The following is a 23,574-nucleotide window of genomic DNA, read 5'->3' as shown; positions in this document are numbered from 1 at the left end:
ACCAGGTTTTCTCGGTCACATCATGGGGAAATAGGAATTATCATCAACGGAACGTTGAAATCCGTTCTCGTCGGAGAAGAAAAGAGTCCACCAGTACGACGTATTCAACGTTAGATCACGTCAACAAATAGCTCACGAGTTCTCTCCGGAGATGTCGCGATTCAGAGGCAAACCTTGGCCTCTTTCTGGCCTGGTTCATCCCTTACCTCATCGAGCTCGAATTCAACCCTAAACCTTGGTCTCAGGATGTGACATTATTCTTTTGTGAGGATCGTCATGCCATTATCGATCGACCAAGCCATTCGTTATAATAAGAGGAACAAGGACGAGGCTTAGCTTGGACCACCGGGGGTGGCTTAGGGCGCGCAACCTTTCCACAGTTGGGCCCGAGCGGGACATGATGCAGCGAGAAACACTGGTGGCTGTACAGACGTAGCTGGCAATGACTGTGCCTTTTGTTTGGCAGCAATATCCTTGCTCGTGATCATGTGCGTGATCGTGGGCACCGCTGTGACAAATCGAGCATCAGATGTGCATGCATGCCTCATGGACACAAATCGAGCGTTTAATGCATGAGTTCCCGTTATGTATTTGGAAAGTTACGCACGCAACGTTGTCGGATCACATAATACAGTCTGTGTGAGGAGAAGGGCAACGGTTTTCTTGGAAAAGGCTCTATGCTCGGATTGATGTTCCTTCGAACGATCGAGTTGGGATTAAGAAGTAAAACCAAAAAAGAAAATGGAGACAGCTCACAAGGGTTGTCGCTTATTCGACCATCACAAAGTTAACATATGCTGATAGGATAAGGTGATGATCGAGCAGAACCTGGTTCAACGTGGGATAACGTGGCCACGTGTGTCGCCAAATCAAGTAATTTGCCAGCCTGGATTGAATTATGGAGATCTGCCAACTGTCAAATGACAAGCTGTTGATTCGTAGGGATCCACCACATTAACTCCTTAGCTGACACCACGTCAGAGCCAGCTATGCGTGGCCATGGCTTCCGTATGGAGTATATCGCACACTCTGGTCGTATTGAATTAATACAAATGTATTGAATTAACAATCTAAAGGTAAAATTAACATCAAATGGTGCAGGGCTTACCCTCAAAGTAAGGGACCCTTCTTTGCTGGAGCTGTAGACAGTCTTCTGGGGTGGCTGTCATGGGGTCGAAAGTCTCCTGGCCGTCAACAACCAAACCTTGCTTTAGACGTCCCAACTTGCGTGAATGCAGTACTTGCTTCGAAACCACTGGAAGTCGGGTTGTCTGGAACTCCTCTAGAGCCATACTTAAGTGCTCCAGCCCCCATTTCTCAAGGCAATAGCCCAAGATTCCTGCGTCTTGAATTGACATGTTAGTACTTCTCAAGCCATGAGGAGTGGTTGGATGGGCTGCATCTCCAATTAATACCACGTTGTCCCAGTAGAGCCGTGGTAGTGGGTCACTGTCGTATATTATATTGACGAAAGGTTCTTCTGTTTCTTTCATGATCCTGGAAAGTTCAGGAACCCAAACCTTCTCTGCTTCTTCATGCATCTTCTGAATCATGTCATTGCTAGCTTTGATCGTTACCGAGCTTCCCTGAAAAGATCTCAAGTCAGTCTAGGAAACATATGGGCCTTAATAAAAAAAAACTTGGGTTCTAATAACAAAATGAATAATTAATGGGATTTTACTTTGCGACGCCTTTGAAGAACAATTCATGAAAGATATAGCAGATCGACGGAAGAAAGCTTTGATGCTTAACAGAATTGCATGAAGCATGGGCTGCAGATATCAGTATCAACTCCATCAAATCATTGATGCATTGACATGGATGGTTTGCAATGTGGAGGATAATCAATCAGGTGATTCAAATGCCTATATTGCAATTTTCGGTATCAACAATTTAGTAATTTTTCCTCAAACAAGGGTGTGTTACCTTGTGTTCAGGTTCTGGGCCATTCACGTACCAAAGCCAGTTCAACCTCTTGCATTTCAGTTCATAAAGAACGGAATGTGTTCCAGTGGCTAGATCAAAATACAAACAATCTCCCAATTCCGGATAAGCACGACGAACACCAAGGATGATGTCAGAACTTTCTTTACCTGTAAAATTTAAAATCCCTCTCCATGCAGTGTAGCCTGAATACCTGCCATGTTTGAAGAACACAAACATGTTGGCGGAAGTACACAGACAAGTAGTACAGACAGTACGGTAGAATATCAGATTTCTGCTTGTTCATAGTTCTGTTTGAAGCAATTGCATGAGAAAATTGTGCATAACTAGTTTTGATTGTAGAAGCAATGAAGAGCAGGACTCCAAATCACTTCAGAATTCTGCGTGTTCAGAATGAATAGTCCAATGGACCAGAAAAAAGTAAATTGCAAACTCAATGTGGATTGCTAAATCAAAAGAGATTAAGCATCGTCTCCTTCAGCTTATTGCAGAATAAAAATCAGAAATCCAATCCGAATGGATTGTTCAGTGAAAAAAGCAGAAAGCGAGTAAACAAGAGATGTAGGAATCTAAAATTTCAACCTTCCAAAGCCTAAACTCTAGTACTTCTGCCAGTTATTTGTAATGTTTGTTCTGTCATCAAACATTACAAATAACTTGACAACACATTTGGACACAGCAATGCTTATATGCATGTTGACACACAACATGTATCAGATATAACAACAATATAGTTTTTTTTTTCTCATCTGAGTAAGAGAAAGCAGGAATTCAAATTATGGGGAAAAAATCATGAGAATATTCCAATAATCTTTAGCAGGTAAGAAACTTTGTGCTCATCTTTCAAAACGTTTGTATGTGAACCAATTTGCAATTTTGCATCTTTTAATATAAAAAAACTCAGGCTACTATTTAAAGAAATGATATACCCAGCTAGCTTATATCTGATGGAAACCATAAAAGCAAATTGATACTCTCGCAGTAAAATGTTACTCCATGATTTCTATTTTCATACTTAGACTTGCAAATAAATCAAGGGCCCTTGTGTTATGACATATTTTGGATTGACCAACGTGGAAGAAATTTGAAGCCAGCCGAAGTCCACTTTCGAATCCGTCGCAAGTTGCGGTGTCAGAAGAGAGAATGATCCGGGCTAAGACCTTACCAGAACTGTTTTACGGGTATATGACCCCTCCGATGCTTAAGTTAGTTTGAATTGGAAGATTCAACCAACTACCGTGTCTACGAGACAATTAATTCGAAGGAGACAGAAAGCCAGAGAAGCCGTCAATATATCTGGGGCCTTCTTATAGTGTGAAAAGTGACAGATAAGTTTAGGTTGAGGTGGTGGTTCTCGCGAGAACGTGGTTATGCATACCGTCCAGGCCTAAATGGGGTCATGGAGTTGCGTTGTGTCGAACTTGAGGACATGGAGTAATGGCAACACAACTCAGCTTTCCATTGATGCTACATGGCCAACCACCTGGAGCTGAGCCAAAATCCTTACTGGCATCGCTCTATCTGTCTCATAGAATCAAGCCCTACATGATATGTCAGCCGAATGGGTCAGCATGTCGGCTAAGCAGAGATGGTGTGTGGGATAGGGGTGATATGCCGGCAATGTCATATTTCCCCTGTCACTTTGTTACAACAAGTTCATTTTATCTTATGCATTCAAGAACTGAGAAACCACTACATATAACAGAAAGATTTGATCCTCCAAGCAGTCACTTAATTGTTAACAGGTAATGCAACTCGGAGGTAGAAGCAAATACCAAAAAGACTATTCGGCAGGCAACGTGACCTACAGTAGGGAAATCAATTGTTTGCTTCACATACCTTAATTTGAAGTCAGGAAGGAAATGACAACGGATTGAGGACAGGCATCCATCGGCGGCGACAAGGAGATCGCCAACAATCTCGACGACCTCATCCGTCAGAAGCACTCTGGATTTGGTAACAACAAACGATTTGTCGTTTGACACATCGAAGGACAGGAATTGGTGACCCCATACAACGGTCCCCGGCGGCAACGCCTGGAGTAAAATGGAGTGGAGATCCGCCCAATGGGCTGCTCTGAAGTTGAAACCCTCGTCCCTCGTCAGCGTCCGGCTGACCTTCCTCTTGCTATCCGTTCCGCGATTCTGTATCGAACAAGTAAATTAGAGAGGACGGGAAGGAGGATGTGAGAGGAAAGGAAGAGAGGAGTGTGCATACGATATCGATGGACAGGGGGACGGTGGCGGCATGGAGGAAGTTGGGGTCGGAGGTCCAGCGGGAGACGAGGCGAAGGGACTGCGGATCGAGGCCGAGGCCGGCGCCGGTGGGGCTCCCGGACGGCGGACCAGCGGTCTTCTCGATGACGGTGGCTCGCCAGCCGGCAGAGATGAGAGCATGAGCGCACGATAGCCCCGCTATGCTCCCGCCTACCACCACAGCCACCGGTTTCTTTGCCCCCATTATTGCCTTTCCACGGATCGAGCCCACACGAGCTCAACTGATGCTCTATCTCTCTCTCTCTCTCTCTCCCTCTCTCCATCCATCCGTCCGCCCATTAGGTTGGCGAAAAAGAAGGCCTTATAAAAGACCCATCACTCCTGAGCCGGACTCGTGGGCCGTTATCCAGTGGGAGTCTCCCCTTGCCTCCGATGTCAAGAGGACCCCCGGACTATTCCCACATGCTGCACAAGACTCAAAAACGGATGGTGGCTACTCCCGTCCTCTCAAAGCTCGCCCGCCATTCCTTGACCTCCTTCACCTCCACCTCAACTCATACGAGAAGACTGACCAAGAAATCATGCATCTCTCTCCTCCAACGCTGCAGCTCCATGAAACAGCTGAAACAAGTTCACTGCCAAATGCTGGCCACATCCCTCCACCGAAGCGGAGACGTCGTGGAAGACCTTCTCGTCTTTTGCACCCACCCCGATTCCGGCGACCTCAGCTACGCCGCGACGGTCTTCGAAACCCTCGAGGGCGATCCGTCTCTTTTCCTATACAACCTGATGATCAAAGCATTTACCAAGAAGAATCGTTTCGATTATGCCCTAATGTTGTTCTACAGAATGCGGAACCAAGACGTCTCCCCGGACAACTTCACCTACCCGCTCGTTCTCAAGTCCATGGCTGGCCTGAGCATGGCCTCTGATGTGCAAAAGACTCACGTGCTCATCGTCAAATCCGGATTCGAGTTTGATCGCTTCACGAGAATTTCCCTCGTGGACGTGTACTCCGAGATGGGCCACGTCGAGATGTCACGGACTTTGTTCGACGAAACGCCAGAGATGGGCGTGATTTCTTGGAATGTTATGATCGGTGCGTATGTCAAGTGCCGCAAGTTTGAAGATGCCATTTCCGTTTACCAGAAAATGGTGCGGGAGGGCGTCAAGCCCGACGAAGCTACCCTTGTAATCACTGTTTCTGCTTGCAGCGCATTGGGGAATTTGGAGTTGGGGACAAAACTTCACGTTCGCATGCACAAGGAACTTTGGTTCAGCGTCACTCTTGGGAATGCTTTGTTGGACATGTACACCAAATGTGGACCTGTAGACGTGGCTCGGAGGTTCTTTGACAGCATGCCCACTAAGAATGTGGTTTCTTGGACTAGCATGGTCTCAGGCTATGTGAAATGTGGTGAATTGGATAAAGCTAGGCAGCTGTTTGATCGAAGCCCTGGGAGGGATGTGGTTCTCTGGACTGCTTTGATTAATGGATATGTGCAGTGTAATCGTTTCGATGAAGCTCTGGCTACGTTCAGAGAGATGCAATCGAAAGGAATCAAGCCTGATAAGTTCATGGTTGTGTCTCTTCTGACTGCCTGTGCTAGATTGGGAGCATTAGAGCAAGGGAGATTGATCCATGGATATATTCAAGATAACAGGATACAACTGGATGCAGTGGTTGGCACAGCACTGATAGACATGTATGCGAAATGTGGATGCATAGATAAGTCCTTGGAAGTATTTAGCATTGTGGAGAGACGAGACACAACGATATGGACTTCGATCATCTATGGTTTAGCGACGAATGGTGAAAGTGGCAAAGCACTTGAGTTATTCTCGGAGATGAGGAGAGCTGGAGCAAAACCAGATGACATCACATTCATCAGTGTTCTGAGCGCTTGCAGTCATGGAGGATTGGTGAACGAGGGTCGTCGATTCTTCCATGCCATGAAAGAGATGTATCGAATGGAACCTAAATTGGAACATTATGGTTGTTTTATTGACCTTCTTGGTCGAGCTGGTTTGTTGGATGAAGCAGAGGGGTTAATACGAAATATACCTAAAGGCATTGTTAAAGATGTCCTACCCTTGTGGGGTTCTTTGCTAGGGGCTTGTAGAATCCATGGCAATGTTGAGATGGGAGATCGGCTAGCCAAACAGATGCTTGAACTGGAATCTGGCAACTCTGGTGCACATGCATTAATTGCGAATATATATGCGGCTGCAGAAAGGTGGGAGGATGTGAAAAAGATACGAAGGAAGATGAAGGATTGGGGCATCAAGAAGACACCAGGGTGCAGCTCAGTTGAGGTGAATGGTGCTAGACATGAGTTTCTTGTTGGTGATTCTTCGTTCCCTGAAACTGGGGAGATTTAGTTGGCATTGCACAGTATAAGCAGATTGATGGATCTGGAAAAAAAAAAGGTTGAGATAGATAATTTGATCCCATATGCTGATTGTCCTAGGTAACTCATGATTTACTATTTGATGGATACATTTCATAGGAACGATGAGAAGGTTAGTGGACTCCTGATCGAATATTCCTATGGAAAGGCATCTATGGTATTTCTTGCTCAGGAGCCTGTCAGAGAACTAAGTCCCTGACAACCAAGTAATCATGGAAGCAAACTTTGGCCTTGTCATTTTTGAAGATAATATTATCAGTCTAGTTTGGTGGCGGATGAGATCAGATCTGATGTGGTGTAGGCAAGTTAGTAAGACCATGTCGGTTCCATCTGTACCTGTTGAACTATTAAATGGAGTACAAGCCACAGCGACTTGTTCAGTTGTTCTACATAATAATCTTCCTGCAAGTGGATTATGCAGCTGGGTGTTGGATGCTGGCCAACATTGAAAACTTTATTGGATGCCTTATCTGCGCCATGATAAACTAGGTTAATTCCCAACCATTTTGTTGTCCTATCATGCATATTCTTTCATTAGTTCAGGAAAGTGGTTACAAAGCTTATATTCATCAGTCCAGTTCTCTGACAAGCTCTAGTTTCCTTTTTCTAGTATTACCTTAATGTCGAGGAGGAGAAGAAGAATTTCTTCTTATGCAGATACTGTATATTTTTAATAATTATGCTTTAAATATATTATATTGGATTATGTTATTAGGTAGTTAACAAATTTTGATGATCCTCTTCATGGGCGAAGAAGCTTGTTTAGGTTTTATTAATAAGAGAGCTCACTCTAATTTTGTTTTTCTTTATTTGTCGTCCAAATGTGTTTGCAGAATGATTTCCTTTCAACAATCTAGCAAGCCTCTGTGCTTCTTTAAGGCACTCGGATTGAGCTCCATGGTTTTTGGTTTCAAATGATTTTTGGTTAAAATGTAATTTGAGCTGTAAAGTTAGCTTCTTTATTTGGTAAAATAGCAGCTTGTTCTGTTGCAGATACAATCGGTTAGAACTTCATTCGTTAGAACTGGTAGTATTTTTTCACAGTTTTGATGTCTTTGGCATCCAAACAATATGTTCGTTTCGGTGAGCACGACTTTTCCCTTCCTTTCCAAAGTGATGTGGGGCTTCTTGGGGTTTCCGTGGTCCCTGAAAGCATATTTGCTGTGGTGCTGGAACAAGCGTGAATGCAAATGGATTTTTCTTTCACAGCCTATCTTCTTCTTCTGCAGGTAAATATAGAGGATGCGCAGTTGGAAATTATCTACGTCGGGCATGCGGCGAATAGAAGAGTTTGACAAGATACACAAAAATTCAGTAGATTTCTCTGGAGGCGGTGCGTTTCTGTATCAAATTACTCCGGCTGCACTGTGAGCTGATACATTGAGTCCGCATCGAAGCCAAGACATGGGCATTTCATGATGCATGATGAGGTGAACAACTTCCAAAATTTCAGTCGCTATTTGGCCTTCTCTATCTAATTATGAAGGGAATCAGCTAACATGCCTTCTGTAGCTTCTGCACATCTGTACTTGGAAGTCCAGCTCAGGTATCGGAATGTTGATCCGCTCCACTTGGTTGGTTTGAGCTGAAGGAACATTCAAGTCCCAAGTTGCGTAAAACAGGGCGGAGGGAAGGGGAGAAGCCCAGTGACCGTGTGAGTGTTGGAGACGTAGCATTGCCGCACGTTCGGGACACCGGGTTAACCCAGAGAAACAACAACGATCCGGCCAACATATCCTTAGCCTGTTGTCATCGTTAGCCTTTCTTTTAGCCGAGGAGGAGAGTGGTCATTGTTAACCTTGTAAATGTGTTTTCGTACAAAGGTAATACTGCATAAATTGGTCCTCATTTGTCGTCTTCTATCATCTGTCCCACCTGCAAACAAACCTTTTCGGTCCCCGTCTGTTCGTATGCTGATCTTTATTTGCATGTTATATTTCCAACAGTATAAAACAATCGGTAGCCTGTTGGCCTGTGGAGACTCAGTAATTCACGTATCGGTCATGGAATTGGTGAGCCATTTTTAAGATTCCGAGCTGTACCGTAAGAAAAATATTCTTTTTGGGAGAGCTACTGCTTAGCATAGATGCCCTGACCCGGACAACACTTTGAATTATTTAGTGTATGTGCTCTGCCAAACTATACATACTATCAGCATGTTCCTGTTGGTTCTGTACCAAAATAGTCGACGGCATCACACTTCTGCCTTAACCGATAGATTTCTTACCGACCAGTTAGAACACAAAAGCATACAGTTCGCCTATGAATTCATCTCTAGCAGTGCCTTTTTCTTTAGCTACATGTACGAGCGGGGGAGGGGTCATCGGGTGAAGATAAAGTAGAGTTTTGGAAATGGTAACGAGCAGAAATCACGAAATGTGAAGGTAGTCTTTGATGCAACTTCTTTTACCTTTACAGAACCAGCTTATCATTTAGACAGGCGAAGCATCGAAGGTCGCACTCATCTCCACTTTCTACGAGATATACATATATATAGTACCTCTCGTGAATCCTGAACACTGTTCCCTCCTCACGAACGGAGCCCATACCACCACCCTACAAGAAGCTAGTAGCGTTCCAGTTCCACCACCAGCACCACCTCCTTCTCTCCCTCCAAACCAAAACGATAACAATGTCTTCTGCCTCTCCCAACTGCAGCAGCAGGAAGGAGAAACTTCCATCACCCCTGCCTCCGCCGCCGTCTCACGACGACCGCCACAGCCACCATTCGGCCCCGGGCGAACTAAGCTGGCTTGACAACTCCTGCGTCCAAGACCTGGACCACTTCGCCAAGACCCTCACCGGCATCAAAGCCAAAGGCGTCCGCCCCGAGCTTCTCGGCTCCATTCTCTCCCACTACGCCTCCCGCTGGCTCCCGGAGCTTTTTGGCCGCGCATCCGCGGGCCCCACGCCGGAGAGCCCCACCGCTGCCTGGCTAAAGAAGCGCTTCTTCATCGAGACCCTGGCCTCCGTCCTCCCAACCGAGAAGGGCTCCATCCCATGCGATTTTCTGCTGAAGCTGCTACGCACGGCGAGCATGGTCGGCGCGGAGCCGTCGTGCGTGCGGGAGCTCGAGGCGCGTGCCGCCGCTCAGCTGGACGAAGCCTCGCTCAAGGAGCTGATGATTCCCGCCTTCAGCCACACGTGCGGTACGCTTCTGGACGTCGGCCTGGTGCTGAGACTGGTACAGAGGTTCGCAGGGACTGACGACGGCGGTGCGGCGGCGAAGAGTGGCGCCGCCCTTGCGAGGGTGGCGAAGCTGGTGGACTCGTACCTGGCAGAGGTCGCTGTCGACGCCGGGCTCACCGTCGCTGAGTTCGAGGAGCTCGCAAGCTCGCTGCCGGCCCACGCGCGCGCCATGGACGATGGGCTCTATCGGGCCATCGACACATACATCAAGGTTAGTGGCTTCCCTCCAACTTCGCATGCTAGCGATGACGAGTTAATCCATCGACGCCACTTAGGATAAATCATCCGCGACCATATCACACGAAACCTCTGTCTTCACTTTGTCCTTCATCTCACCGACCTGATGATCAAAATGCGAGTAGCTAGGTCGACCACACAGTATCACTCGAGATCCACGGCTTGGTGTGTGTCTCTGTTCCCACCCATAGCGGCCGGGCCATATGTTTGACGTACCCTCATCGGAAAAAAGCTGGTTAGGTGCACTGGACCATCATGTCTTCCATATGATTCGATCACTCAAAATTACAAGGAAAATTCTTGCGAGGACGTCCATCGATCAATTACTCGTGCATCTGTGAAAGAGCGACAGATCTCTCCTTTAACCATCAGCATCTTGCACTTTCTAGGTGTTTAATGTGGAGTCGAGAGTCAAAGAGTTGGGCCCAAAAACAGCAAAAGGATGGAGTCAAGAAATGCTGTTAACTTCCCAACTATTATCACTCCGAAACCATCGCCTCTGTTGGTACCTGCCTCTCCGCCATGCTCATGCATGCAGTGGCAGAGGAGGTACCCCTCTGTTGACCTTTCTATTTCGGCTTTTAGGCAAAGGCGGGCCACCGGTGCATGTGATGTGTTCCTGCTTTGCACAGAGGAGCAATTTAACGGATCAGGCTCTCTTTACAGCCAGCATCTTCCTTGGGTCGGGTGCTTGGTATGATCTCTCTCATCTCAGGCGGTTCTAACATCTTGCGTTAGGACGACGTTTGTTTACGTGGGAGATCAAATTAGGTTTAGTTTATATATCAAACACAATCTACTAACTAGGCTTTATAGCAAGAATTCGCCGAGGGTAATGGGCTTAAAGCGGTATGCGATTGGTATCGAACGAGTGGAGGGGAAAGCATAATTGTTGAGGTAGCCATTAATTATGCAGAACCATGACAAGAGACATGCACAGAGCCATCATTTTCTTTACATTCCCACCTACCAACCTGCGCTAGATCGAGAGGCTTCCGTTGTGTCTCCCTCCCTCCCTCCCGTGACGACACCCCCGACAAGCAAAGCCAGAAGGGATACGGATTTCATCTCCATGTATATTCTCACCGTTGTCTGATTGCTTCCTAGTTTCGTGTTTGCATTAGGTCATCTTTCTTGGGCCCATCTTTGTCGTCGTGTTTAAGCTCTCGAGTAGTTGTAATCAGTGTTTAGGTACTTAAGCTATAAATTATGTGGATCCAACCGTAGAGAGGACGGACTCCGTTCCTCATCTCTGCTTGCCGTCGTCCGTACTCCTCGAAGCGATAACCCTTGACCGGTCATCCTTGTTCCGAACGTTTCGCTCCGTGACGACCACGGGAACGATTGTCTTTTATCGTTTGTCCTTTTGCTGCGCGAGGAGAGATTATAGTGCACGAATGTAGATAGAGAGAGGTTGGGCATGTAGGGCAGGGAACCCTCGGTGACCGTCCTCCTGGCCTCTCAGCCTAAGAATTACTGTGAGCTCGTGAGCAGGTAGAGGTGAAAACTCACGGGGGAAGGGGACCAGCGAGCTTGCACTGGAGTTTCCATCGACCGAGTGCCTCATGCACACGGATGACTTCATTTAATAGCGGACCACACTACGATCTCATCAGAGCTATCTATGCATGCATATTGCCAGTTCAGATTTCAAATATGTGGTCACAGGAACGTATATATATATGTATGTACACCCAGGCCCATCCGAGCACCAGCAAGCAAGAGAGGAAGACCCTGTGCGGGCTCATCGACGCTCGGAAACTATCAGCAGAGGCCTCCCTCCATGCCGCCCAGAACGAGCGCCTGCCCGTCCGATCGGTGATTCAAGTCCTCTTCTCCGAGCACACCAAGCTTAATCGCTTGACCGACTGGAGCGGGTCTTTCAGTGGATCCAGGAGCCCCAACCCTGCGGCGCTTGAGCCGCCGGGGCGGTGCCCGTCCAAGAGGGAGGTCTTGGTCCAGCAGCAGGAGATGCGTCGACTACGAGATGACGTTGCCAGGCTCCAACTGCACTGCCATGCCTTGCAAGCTCAAATCGATAAGCTTACTTGTGTGAAGAAAAAGAGGGGGTTCTTCCGGTGGGCTTCTTTCTTGTTCTTGTTTAGGACTACTTCTGATGTCGTGGAGAAGGTGGAGGACTACGAGCTGGGCGCCGAGCGGCCGACGCCCATGCGCACCAAGAAGGGGAGGTTGGCGCAGGGCAAGGGCACGCCTGCCAAGTGGCGCAACTCCTTGTCTTGAGGATGGCATCGTGGCCTCGACGCACGATTAATGTCTTGTAATGTCTGTTGTCTGCACCACTTTCCAACTTGAATGCGTCATATATGTTGATGATCTCATGATTGGAGTGAGCGCAGATAGATGCTAATAATGTGTATCATCATCATCATCATCATCATCATCATCATCGTCGTCGTCGTTGTCGTCGTCGTCGTCGTCGCATATTCAGATTCCAAAGTTCAATCATCATCATCATCATCGACTATCGCATACTCGGATTCCAAAGTTCAATCATCATCATCATCATCATCATCATCATCATCATCGACTATCGTATACTTGGATTCCAGAGTTCAGGTTTAAAACGTTGAGCCTCACAATTGCTGAAGAAACATATACCTTTAAATAACAAAATATTGGTTAGAAATTTAAAAGATGTTTGATCAAGTTAAATCATATCCAATCTTTATGGTTAGTAATCAACCCATGTATTTTATCATGTATAATATACTAGTTATTTCTATATATTTTATCTTTTATTATTTATTTTAATGCCTACACAAGTGTATGGTCATGCAACATAAAATACATGGGTAAATAGTCATTTTTGTATTCTCCGTAAGTGTTTTATATTATTTTAGATCTTTCATGATATCATAAGCCTAAATGCTTAGTATAAAATAAGATGGAAAAAGAAAAAGATGATGAGAAAAAAAAGTGAGATATGGGAGAAACAAAAAAGATCTTTATCCTTTTCGAGATATAACTAAGAACTAGTAGCTCAAAATATAAAATGTTTGATAAGGTTTCAAAAATAAGAATACTTGACTGATCTTCCTACCTCCCCTTTTTATAGATCCTTTATCCATTAAATCCCTCAACCACCTAATTAATGAAACATAATTTACTAAAGATGATGCATAAACTATAATACATATTAAATTCATGATGCATTCTACTTTGGTGGTTTTAAATTTTTCATAATTATCTCAGAAATATGAATCATTTTCTTAAAATTTGATAAGGTTGAGCTTAAAATTTATTATCTTAAAACTTGAGAGCATTAAATGCTCAAGCATGCACTCTCTCATCCATGAGTTAGCATCATTATTGTCATGGAAAACCGATAAATTTTGAATATTAACTGTGAAGTGAGTACCAACATTAGGAGGAAATTCAATCTTGTAAGTATTGTCAATATAAATCATGTCTAAAGAAATCATATAAATAGATATTTTTTTATATTATAATAGACCATTTACATATTGATATGTGAATCTTTATTATTGTACTCAACCCATGTATTTTATCATGTATAATATACTTGTTATTTTATAGATTTTTATCTTTTGTTATTTATTTTAATGTATATAAGTGTATGGTCATGTAAAATAAAATACATGAGTGAATAGTAATTTTTTTATTCTCCATAAGTATTTCATATTATTTTAGATCTTTCATAATATCATAAGCCTTAATACCTGATATGAAATAAGATGAAGAGAAAAGAAGAGGATAGAGAAAAAAAAAAAGTAAGATATGGGAAAAACAAAAAAAGAACTCTGTAAGAGCTAATAACTCAAAATATAAAAAATTGATAAGGTTTCAGAAATAAAAAAATACCTCACCAATCTTCCTTTCTCCCCTTTTTATGGATCCCTTATGCATTGAATACTTCAACAACCTAATTAATGAGATAATTTTCTAGAAGTCAAGTATAAATTATAATACATATTAATTTCATGGTACATTATACTTGGGTGGTTTTAAATTTTTTATAATTATATCAGAAATATGAATCAGTTTCTTAAAATTTGATAAGATTAAGCTTAATTAAATTTATTATCTTGGAACTTAGAAGCATTCAATGCTCACCATGCACTACACCTCCATGGGAGAAATAACTTGTCCATGAGTTATTGTTATTGTCATGGTAAACTAACAAATCTTGAAGGTTAAATGTGGAGTGAGTATGAACATTAGGAGAAAATTCAATTTTGTAAGTATTATAATTAATTCTCTTGAGAATTTGGTTGAGACCAATTTACTTCTCTTTAAGTTTATTGAAAGTTCCTGTTGGAAAACATTCTTATTTCAAAATGACCCAAGTAAGTAAGATCTCCTTCTTCAAAGATTGAACAACATCATGATGCATTAGTTTTGAATTTTTTAAATCCTAAGTTAATAGGATCAAAGTACAATACCTAATAAGTAAGCAATATGTCATTAGCCATCCCTCGCAACGAAGTCAACGCAGGCTTTGTTAGCTGGCTTCCACGAGTCATTATGGTGGGCGGAAGATGCGCTTTCTTTATTTTCACTTAAACGAAGTCAACGCAGACCGAACCGAATTTGTCGGCTTCGGACCAAGTCAAGATGACTGTGATCACGTGGACACCCGAGTCTCGGTGCGTCCGTTCGAAGGACGCAATTAAAGCCGTCTGTTTTGGATCGGATGCATGTGATCAAGTCAAAAGCTTCCCGCGACTTGACTTCCGGAGTTTTGAGGGAGAGAAGACCCATTGCTCACATCGGACGTGCAGAAGCGGGTAAAGCGAGTCACAGATTGGATTTCGATGGCCGTCATCGACAGCTACGTTTCGGAGTAGGAGGCACGTCGACCAGCCTCGAACACTAAGTCAACTTTGGAGTCATGGAGACGGTAGAATGAGCTTATTAAGGGAAGTTTAGGACAAATGGCTGCTGTAGTCGTCGCGGCTCTCCCATGCTACCGGTCCCACCACCCGGAGTTCTCCCTACGGAGCCCAAAACCCCGACGGTCAACAAAGGCATGTCACAGCAAAGGCCGAACCCTTCCTCTCAGAATCGCTATAACGACGACACCAGTATATAAACTCCCATCCCACGGCCAAAGTCTTCACTCATCGACCCATCTGCATTCATCAAATTCTCTCCCCCGAGAAGAAGGAAGAAGGAGATCGAGCTCCGGCTTCCGAAGGAGGAGCTGCCAGGTGAGGTATCCGGCGGCCAGAAGAATGGATAGTAGCTACAGATTGGGAAGCGTCCGGGGAAGCACCCGCGAAAGCTTCGGAGGGAGCATGCGAGGAAGCATTCGACGGACGGTTTCGTCGTGGCGGGCTTCTTCCACCGACATCTTCGGTAGATCCGGTCGAGAAGAAGACGATGAGGAGGCCTTGAAGTGGGCTGCCCTCGAGAAACTGCCCACCTACGACCGCATGAGGAAAGGGATGATGACGACGGGAGAAGCCGGGGGCAGACAGGAAGTGGACATTCAAGACCTGGGCATTCAGGACAGGAAGAAATTGTTGGAAAGGTTGGTGAGGACCGCCGAGGAGGACAACGAGAGGTTTCTTCTGAAACTAAGGAATCGAATGGAACGGTGTGCTTCCGTCTGCTTCGGTTTTACTCTATCCCTCCTCCTCTATCAGCCAGCCTACTGGGTGGTGCTAAGCTCAACACAACTCATCTCCTGCAGGGTCGGAATCGACAACCCAACCATCGAGGTCAGGTTCGAGCACCTGAACGTCGATGCAGAAGCTTATGTCGGGAATCGTGGAGTTCCCACCTTTGTCAATTTCTTCTACAACAAGATCATGGTAATTCACGTTCAACATTCGACTCCCAACTCTCGGAGGGGGAGCAAAACCTTGACTAAGCCGTGTTTTCTATTGTTGATGTGATCCAGGGTGTGCTGAGCTACCTTCACATCCTTCCGAGCGGAAAGCAACCCCTATCCATCCTTCATGACATTAGTGGGATCATTAGACCATGCAGGTAGGGTCAAAAAGAAAGGCTTATGGTTTTCCTACAGCTTGACAGAAGTCTGATTTGCTTCCCCACAATGCAGAATGACACTGCTTCTAGGGCCCCCAGGCTCTGGGAAAACCACCTTACTGCTAGCCTTAGCAGGAAAGCTCGACTCAACCCTCAAGGTAACATAGCAAAACCATGTTTTCTGTCTGATGCTTTATGGTTTGATTTCCTCATAAAAGCGAAGCAAAATTGCAAATGGATATGGTGATATGGACGAGTATTAAATAGAAAAAGCATCTATCTATCTATCTATCTATCTATCTATCTATCTATCGATGTCAGGTATCGGGAAGAGTGACTTACAATGGTCATGACATGGATGAGTTCGTCCCTCAGAGGACCTCGGCTTATATCGGGCAGCATGATCTTCACATCGGGGAAATGACAGTGAGAGAGACTTTGGCTTTCTCTGCAAGATGCCAAGGAGTCGGAACACGTTATGGTAGGTCGAGAAGGAATCATTTCACAAATAAATTTTAGCTAAAATAAAAAATCTAAAGCTCAGAGAATTCACAAGTTAAGCGATGCGATGCAATGCGATGCAGATATGCTGACGGAGCTATCGAGAAGAGAAAAGGAAGCAAATATCAAGCCAGACCCTGACATAGATGTCTACATGAAGGTAACGAACCTGCTCTAACTTTTCTGCATTATGACTATGGGAAGATAATCCTGAAATGGTGACAGAAAAAAGAAAAATTAAAAATCTACATCTGTTTAGAAATTAGATCAGCGTCGTTTCATTTTGCCAGAGATTTTTTGAAACATAATTTGCAACATCAAATCTTTTCTTTACTAGGCATCATTTCGGATTTTCTAACAAGAAGAACTGTTTTATACTAATAGTTAAAACCTTTTCTCCCTTATGGTACACCTACAGGCAATATCCGTAGAAGGCCAGGAAAGTGTGGTTACGGATTACATTCTGAAGGTAAGTTCAGCCATGAAAAACAAGAGAAAATACGATAAAATTGTTGCAAAGTGCAAATAAAAAAAATTACCACCAAGACAATGACAATTGCTAATTTCTTCTTTCGCAGATCTTGGGTCTGGACATATGTGCTGATACAATGGTAGGAGACGCAATGATAAGGGGGATATCTGGTGGACAGAAGAAGCGCATTACGACAGGTAATTATAATTAAAAGAATTAAACATGACTAAGAGAAAGCACGTCACTATACCTGTTGAAAGCATCCCATGGTTCTATGCAGGTGAGATGCTTGTTGGGCCAGCTAAGGCACTTTTCATGGATGAAATCTCTACGGGACTTGACAGCTCCACAACCTACCAGATTGTCAATTCCCTTCGTCAATCAGTCCATATCCTCGGTGGAACTGCACTCATTGCATTGCTTCAGCCAGCTCCAGAGACATATGAGCTGTTCGATGACATTGTTCTACTCTCAGATGGGCAAATTGTCTATCAGGGTCCACGAGAGAATGTTCTACAATTCTTCGAAGCAATGGGTTTCAAGTGTCCTGAAAGGAAAGGTGCTGCGGACTTCTTGCAAGAAGTAAGTGTCAAAGATGAATGAAACATCTTTTGCGATTCCACATGAAAATCCTTTTCCTGTCTCTTGCATGGATTCTTTTGTTTGTGAATGCTTCCATAACTCGATACTGTCATCTCTATGCATGAATAGGTTACATCAAGGAAGGATCAGCACCAATATTGGGCAAACAAAGATGAGCCATATAGGTATATTTCAGTCAATGAGTTTGCAGAAGCCTTCCAGTCGTTCCATGCTGGCAGTAAACTAGGAGAGGAGCTCAGCATTCCATTTGATAGGAGACGGAATCATCCTGCTGCATTGACCACCACAACATACGGGATTAGCAAGATGGAATTGTTGAAAGCTTGCATTTCAAGGGAGTGGTTGCTGATGAAGCGGAATTCCTTTGTTTACATCTTCAAAGTTGTCCAAGTGAGTAAACCGCAGCTCTCTTGACACGACAATTCTAATATGATGATGCCTTACATGATCCTTTTTGGCACATTATCAGCTTATAATTCTTGGGGCCATTGCAATGACGGTCTTCCTTCGCACAAAGATGCATCGGAATTCGGTGGAGGATGGAGTGATCTTCCTAGGTGCCATGTTTCTCGGGCTAGTAACTCATCTGTTCAATGGGTTTGCTGAGCTTGCTATGAGTATCGCGAAGCTTCCCATATTTTACAAACAAAGAGACCTTCGCTTCTATCCATCATGGGCATACGCACTGCCAACATGGATTCTGAAAATTCCCATATCCTTTCTGGAGTGTGCGGTCTGGATAGGCATGACATATTATGTCATTGGTTTCGATCCAAACATTGAAAGGTTAGAGGGCTTGAAACAAATCTGCACATTTTCTCCAGGAATTTCTTTGCTGCATCTCCTCATATCATTGGAAAAGTAACCACAGACGTTATCATCGTGCAGGTTTTTTCGGCATTACCTGCTGCTAGTCTTGATCAGTCAGATGGCATCTGGACTCTTCCGGCTCCTTGCTGCTGTTGGGAGGGAGATGGTTGTCGCAGATACTTTTGGTTCCTTTGCACAGCTCGTTCTTTTGATTCTCGGTGGATTCCTAATTTCTCGAGGTATATAACTTCCCATACCAAAGCCAGACAGCCTCATCAGCACAATGACAATACCTCGGTTCTGATCTGACAATAAAATTATTAATTCCAATTTGACAATACAATATCTCAGTCTCAATTTGACAACAATATTACTAAATTATTTCTCACCTTCCTTACAGAGAATATCAAGAAATGGTGGATCTGGGGCTACTGGTCATCTCCTCTGATGTATGCTCAAAATGCCATCGCAGTGAATGAATTCCTAGGGCATAGCTGGCAAAAAGTAATCTTACAACTCTTTTATTCTTGCTGTGCATGATAAAAACAGTGTTATTTATGAATTAAACAACAATTTTCATCACTCGTCTAGGTAATTCCTTCAAATCAAATTTTCTATTTGGCACAGGTTATTCCAACAGGAAGCAATGATACTCTAGGAGTCCAAATCCTCAAAAAACGTGGAATATTTGTTGACTCAAACTGGTACTGGATTGGTGTGGGTGCATTGCTTGGCTACATCTTCATGTTCAACATCCTCTTTGTTTTCTTTCTTGACTGGCTTGACCGTGAGTATTAATAAGCTAAAACAGATTCAACTTGCTTCAACTCAAAACAATTTTTATCATACTTATTCCTAACTTGATGTCTCCAGCATTAGGGAAAGGTCAGGCAGTCATCTCTGAAGAGGCACTAAGAGAGAAACAAGCAAACAGGACAGGTGAAGGTGTTGAGCCGTCGCTCGCAGGAACTAACTCTCCGAAGCATGGAACCACCAAAGGTCAGTCACAAGCTATTGATTGAATGGCTCATCAAGCAAGAATGGCAATTAATGTTCTAAAATCAGTCTCTCAATGCAGGAAGAGAGGGTGGAAGGGCCAGACAAAATGAAATTTCCACACAGAACAAAAGGAAGGGAATGATGCTTCCTTTTGCTCCTCTTTCGATCACCTTTGACAATGTCAGATACTCTGTTGACATGCCACAGGTTGATTTTCTTCCAATTATGCAAATCCTGTAAACATATTCATGCAAACACAACTGGACCTAAATATTTATCCTCACAGGAAATGAAAGATAAGGGCATCGAAGATGATCGTTTAGTGCTACTGAAGGGTGTTAGTGGAGCATTTAGGCCAGGAGTTCTTACAGCACTGATGGGTGTAAGCGGAGCAGGAAAAACAACTCTCATGGATGTGCTGGCTGGCAGAAAAACTGGTGGATACATTGATGGAAACATATGCATATCTGGCTACCCCAAGAAACAAGAAACATTTGCTCGAATCTCAGGCTACTGTGAACAGAATGACATTCACTCTCCGCATGTTACAGTCTATGAATCTCTTCTCTACTCTGCCTGGCTTCGGTTGCCTCCTGAAGTAGACTCCGAAACAAGAAAGGTTGGTGCCTCTGTCTTACAATAATCCATTTGTCTGCTTCTGTTCCTCACTGAATTCTCGGATGGTAAAAAAAAAAAAAAATCTGGTACAGATGTTCATCGAGGAGGTCATGGAATTGGTAGAGCTGACTTCACTGAGGGGCGCACTGGTTGGACTGCCTGGAGTTAATGGCCTATCGACTGAACAACGCAAGAGGCTTACAATTGCCGTTGAGCTTGTTGCCAACCCTTCTATCATATTTATGGATGAGCCAACTTCTGGGCTAGATGCAAGGGCAGCAGCCATTGTGATGAGAACAGTGAGGAATACTGTGGATACAGGAAGGACGGTTGTGTGCACCATTCACCAGCCTAGCATTGATATTTTTGAAGCTTTTGATGAGGTGCGATATAACTGAAATCAACTGCATTTCAGTCAAAGTTCTCCATATGTTTGTGTGTGAAAGTTGACATCTCTTTTTCATAAAATTGCAGCTCTTCTTGATGAAAAGAGGAGGAGAAGAGATATATGTTGGTCCCTTAGGACGTAACTCATGTCATCTAATCAAGTACTTTGAGGTGAGACCTGCTTAATCTAACCATAGTGAACAAAGCAGCTGCTTTCTTTATGATCTTCTGCATCATTAACACTCATGGCGATGTTGTTTTATCTTATCTAGGGAATCGAGGGAGTAAGAAAAATAAGAGATGGTTATAATCCTGCAACATGGATGTTGGAGGTCACCACCCTGGCACAGGAGGAAATTTTAGGTGTTGATTTTGCTGAAATATACAGAAACTCTGACTTGTGCAGGTAGACCTAACCTACATACCTAAACTGAAGCAAAAAGTAATTAGTATTTAGCACTGTCATGCTGTGGTACTTGTAGTGCTTACTCCCTCGTCCAACTTGCTGCAGGAGAAACAAAACTTTGATCAGTGAACTTAGTGCACCTCCTCCTGGTTCAAATGACCTATTCTTCCCCACCAAGTACTCGCAATCTTTCCTCACACAGTGCATGGCTTGCTTGTGGAAGCAGCACAAGTCATACTGGCGAAATCCATCTTATACTGCCACGAGAATTTTCTTTACCACCGTCATTGCATTCATATTTGGAACAATCTTTTGGAGACTCGGAAAAAAAGTGTAAGTCATCAGCACAAGTTTAGGTGTAGAATCCTACATAGATTTATATTTATGTTGTTGGATTTAACAATACAAGAGCCCTTCTTGATGGCTAAAAATTGTGCAGGACAACAAGCCAGGACCTATTCAACTCCTTGGGCTCCATGTATGCCGCAGTTCTCTTCATTGGAATACAGAATGGCCAAACCGTGCAACCAATTGTTGATGTAGAGCGAACTGTCTTCTACAGAGAAAAGGCTGCCGGAATGTATTCTGCTCTTCCTTATGCATTTTCACAGGTATGGTTCTGCTTAAATGAACTCCAACATGCCATCCTAGGTTCACTTTTAACCTTAATCCAATCCATGCAGGTTCTGATTGAGATTCCACACATCTTCCTACAGACTGTAATCTATGGACTCATAGTCTACAGCCTGATTGGTTTCGACTGGACAGTAGAAAAGTTCTTTTGGTATCTTTTCTTCATGTTCTTCACTTTCATGTACTTCACATACTATGGGATGATGGCAGTTGCCATGACACCAAACAGTGACATTGCGGCCATAGTCTCAACAGCATTCTATGCAATCTGGAACATATTTGCTGGTTTTCTAGTTCCTCGACCCGTAAGTTATACTGAACTCTATGCTATCAAAATCGGTTGGCTAAATGTCCTCTCAAGAACTGAGGTGCTAAAACTGTCGTTTGCTTGTTACAGAAAATTCCTGTGTGGTGGAGATGGTATTCTTGGGCTTGCCCGGTGGCGTGGACATTGTACGGACTGGTTGCTTCTCAGTTTGGTGACTACACATATAAGATGGACAACGATGAGACCGTGCAGGACTTCATCAGGAGATTCTTTGGGTTCCGGCATGACTTCTTGGGTGTTGTAGCTGTTGCAGTGGTCGGGTTCACTGTGTTATTTGCTTTCGTCTTCGCCTTTTCAATCAGGGTGTTCAACTTCCAAAGAAGATGAGAAGGATACAAAGCAATTTTTTGATCCCAAAGATGCTAAAAAATGTCTATATTATGAGATCGATATTAAATAATTTGTATGCACGTCTTCTGTATAGTAGTGCACAGGGCCATTATTCTTTCTATATGTTCCCTTTCTTTGTCCATTAGATATCTTGTGCTAGGCTACTTGGTCTGTGAAGGAGCAGCTAAGTCCTAATCTTGTAACTTTTCTTATCAACAAAATTTCAGATTCTGTTGTTTCCTACTAATCGGAGTCGATAACATGTCTTCATTGTCTCAAGGAAATATGATCAATTTAGAACATGCCTTAAGAACCTAAATCCTAGAGCAAAATTGCTAACTTCTATACAAACTGAAAGAAAGATTAAATGGAAAAGAAAAAGGGAAGTTGTATAGAAAACGATAATTACTAATGAGATGATAGTTTTACTACCAACTCCTTAAGGTGACTCACAATCATAAATCTCTGAAGCAATAAGTGAAGCCAATGGCTAACAATATAACTCTATAAACATGCCAGGATGAGCTTCACAGATCTACAAAATTATATCTGCCATGAATTAACATAATGACCAATTTGTACTAGGTTAGTCCACACAAAGGTTGATTAACCCAAATACTACAAATGTGTAACACAGTTACATGTATAACTATTCTAAGGTACTTGTTGTGTCGATGCCCACGCAGTCAAAGCTTGGATTTTTAGCATAACAATAGCAACAACAACAACAAAGAGGTAAACCTTCGAAGCGTGGGGAAGAAAGAAAAGGCAAAGTCAATATTCGGCATACACTGAAAGGAAAGAACAGAAGACTCACTCGAGAGTTGAGGCGAAGAAGCAGTAGCCTGCGGCTAGAGATGTGACATCGGAGCAGAATGGATGGATCGAAAGCACTAAGCGTGATGGTTGAAGTGGGAGTAGTTCCAGTTCGCTCCGGCAGCCACCACCCTTCTCGTCGCCGTAAGCGCCAAGACCTCAGCGCTGTCGCTGGCGTCTTTGATATGCTGGTAATGGGCCGATATCAAACGCAGTTATTGGTCGGCTCGGCTCGGCTCAGGCCCCAAATGATAACCATCCGATGACCATGGGGCTCGACGACGCCGTCAGTGAGACTTTCTTCCTTGCTACGGATATTGAGCCTCTCCGCAACATAGGTAGGAAGTGGAGGAGGACCTTCTTTGGAGGAGAAGGAGGCCACGATGCTCGAGAATTCACGAGCGGTGATAAAAAGGATGAGCTGGGAGAAGATATTGCTTGGGAGGGGCGCGGCGCTATGATGAGGATGTGGTATCCGATCGCGGGACGGCGTACGAGCGTCCGGGAGGCAATATCACGAGAATGGTGGTGCCAACGTTGACGATGCCATGGGACGTCGGATGTCGACGATGTTGAGAGCCTGAGAGATGGTTGTAGCACAAAGGAAAGGGAGCTTTTGGACGAGGGAGAAGAAGGCACGGGGCATCGACTAGGTTCTTTGGATTTCAACCTCACACACTAAGATGTTTGGAATGAAG

At 44.0% G+C, this 23,574-nt stretch overlaps 4 protein-coding genes and 1 long non-coding RNA gene across 9 annotated transcripts; 3 read left to right on the top strand and 2 right to left on the bottom strand.

Moving 5' to 3' along the window:
- Window positions 1-742: 742 nt before the first annotated feature.
- On the bottom strand, window positions 743-4,404 carry LOC135582008 (uncharacterized). 2 transcript variants are annotated; one of them, XM_065179259.1, is made up of 5 exons: window positions 4,162-4,404; window positions 3,784-4,088; window positions 1,927-2,137; window positions 1,109-1,586; window positions 743-1,029 (listed from the first exon to the last, which is right to left on the bottom strand). In XM_065179259.1, the coding sequence occupies exons 1-5, from the start codon at window positions 4,402-4,404 to the stop codon at window positions 917-919; spliced, it is 1,350 nt and encodes a 449-aa protein (XP_065035331.1). In that variant the 3' UTR covers window positions 743-916. The 2 variants fall into 2 exon arrangements, with proteins under 2 accessions (XP_065035331.1, XP_065035332.1); XM_065179260.1 differs by lacking the exon at window positions 743-1,029 and adding an exon at window positions 1,682-1,772 and having other exon boundaries at window positions 1,414-1,586.
- A 188-nt stretch (window positions 4,405-4,592) lies between these two features.
- On the top strand, window positions 4,593-8,469 carry LOC135586566 (pentatricopeptide repeat-containing protein At1g31430-like). The gene is made up of 2 exons (XM_065179258.1): window positions 4,593-7,060; window positions 7,801-8,469. Exon 1 carries the CDS (start codon window positions 4,593-4,595, stop codon window positions 6,540-6,542), a length of 1,950 nt encoding a protein of 649 aa, XP_065035330.1. The 3' UTR covers window positions 6,543-7,060; window positions 7,801-8,469.
- Window positions 8,470-9,090: 621 nt separating this feature from the next.
- Window positions 9,091-12,238, top strand: LOC135671095 (root phototropism protein 3-like). The gene is made up of 2 exons (XM_065179014.1): window positions 9,091-9,971; window positions 11,696-12,238. The coding sequence occupies exons 1-2, from the start codon at window positions 9,204-9,206 to the stop codon at window positions 12,236-12,238; spliced, it is 1,311 nt and encodes a 436-aa protein (XP_065035086.1). The 5' UTR covers window positions 9,091-9,203.
- A 237-nt stretch (window positions 12,239-12,475) lies between these two features.
- LOC103973063 (uncharacterized) lies at window positions 12,476-23,560 on the bottom strand. Of its 4 annotated transcripts, none has more exons than XR_010512640.1 (6): window positions 22,878-23,383; window positions 18,749-18,853; window positions 17,197-18,664; window positions 17,014-17,113; window positions 16,316-16,421; window positions 12,476-12,616 (listed from the first exon to the last, which is right to left on the bottom strand). It is a non-coding gene; the product is annotated as an uncharacterized LOC103973063 (long non-coding RNA). The 4 variants fall into 4 exon arrangements; XR_010512641.1 differs by lacking the exon at window positions 12,476-12,616 and adding an exon at window positions 15,811-15,938; XR_670820.3 differs by lacking the exon at window positions 12,476-12,616 and having other exon boundaries at window positions 16,160-16,421; window positions 22,878-23,560.
- Window positions 14,588-22,303, top strand: LOC135671094 (ABC transporter G family member 39-like). The gene is made up of 24 exons (XM_065179013.1): window positions 14,588-15,578; window positions 15,675-15,795; window positions 15,885-15,973; window positions 16,047-16,131; window positions 16,295-16,454; window positions 16,558-16,634; window positions 16,893-16,943; window positions 17,053-17,143; window positions 17,227-17,528; window positions 17,658-17,939; window positions 18,019-18,335; window positions 18,438-18,598; window positions 18,760-18,863; window positions 18,987-19,146; window positions 19,233-19,358; window positions 19,438-19,565; window positions 19,645-19,977; window positions 20,069-20,359; window positions 20,451-20,534; window positions 20,636-20,769; window positions 20,875-21,102; window positions 21,209-21,380; window positions 21,453-21,707; window positions 21,800-22,303. Exons 1-24 carry the CDS (start codon window positions 14,914-14,916, stop codon window positions 22,055-22,057), a joined length of 4,674 nt encoding a protein of 1,557 aa, XP_065035085.1. The 5' UTR covers window positions 14,588-14,913; the 3' UTR covers window positions 22,058-22,303.
- Window positions 23,561-23,574: the final 14 nt, after the last annotated feature.

The sequence above is a fragment of the Musa acuminata genome, unplaced genomic scaffold, assembly GCF_036884655.1.
Source record: "Musa acuminata AAA Group cultivar baxijiao unplaced genomic scaffold, Cavendish_Baxijiao_AAA HiC_scaffold_1138, whole genome shotgun sequence".
NCBI classification, from domain to species: domain Eukaryota; kingdom Viridiplantae; phylum Streptophyta; class Magnoliopsida; order Zingiberales; family Musaceae; genus Musa; species Musa acuminata.
The sequence above is the reverse complement of the archived record's forward strand: the minus strand, read 5'-3'. Positions and strand labels throughout refer to the sequence as shown.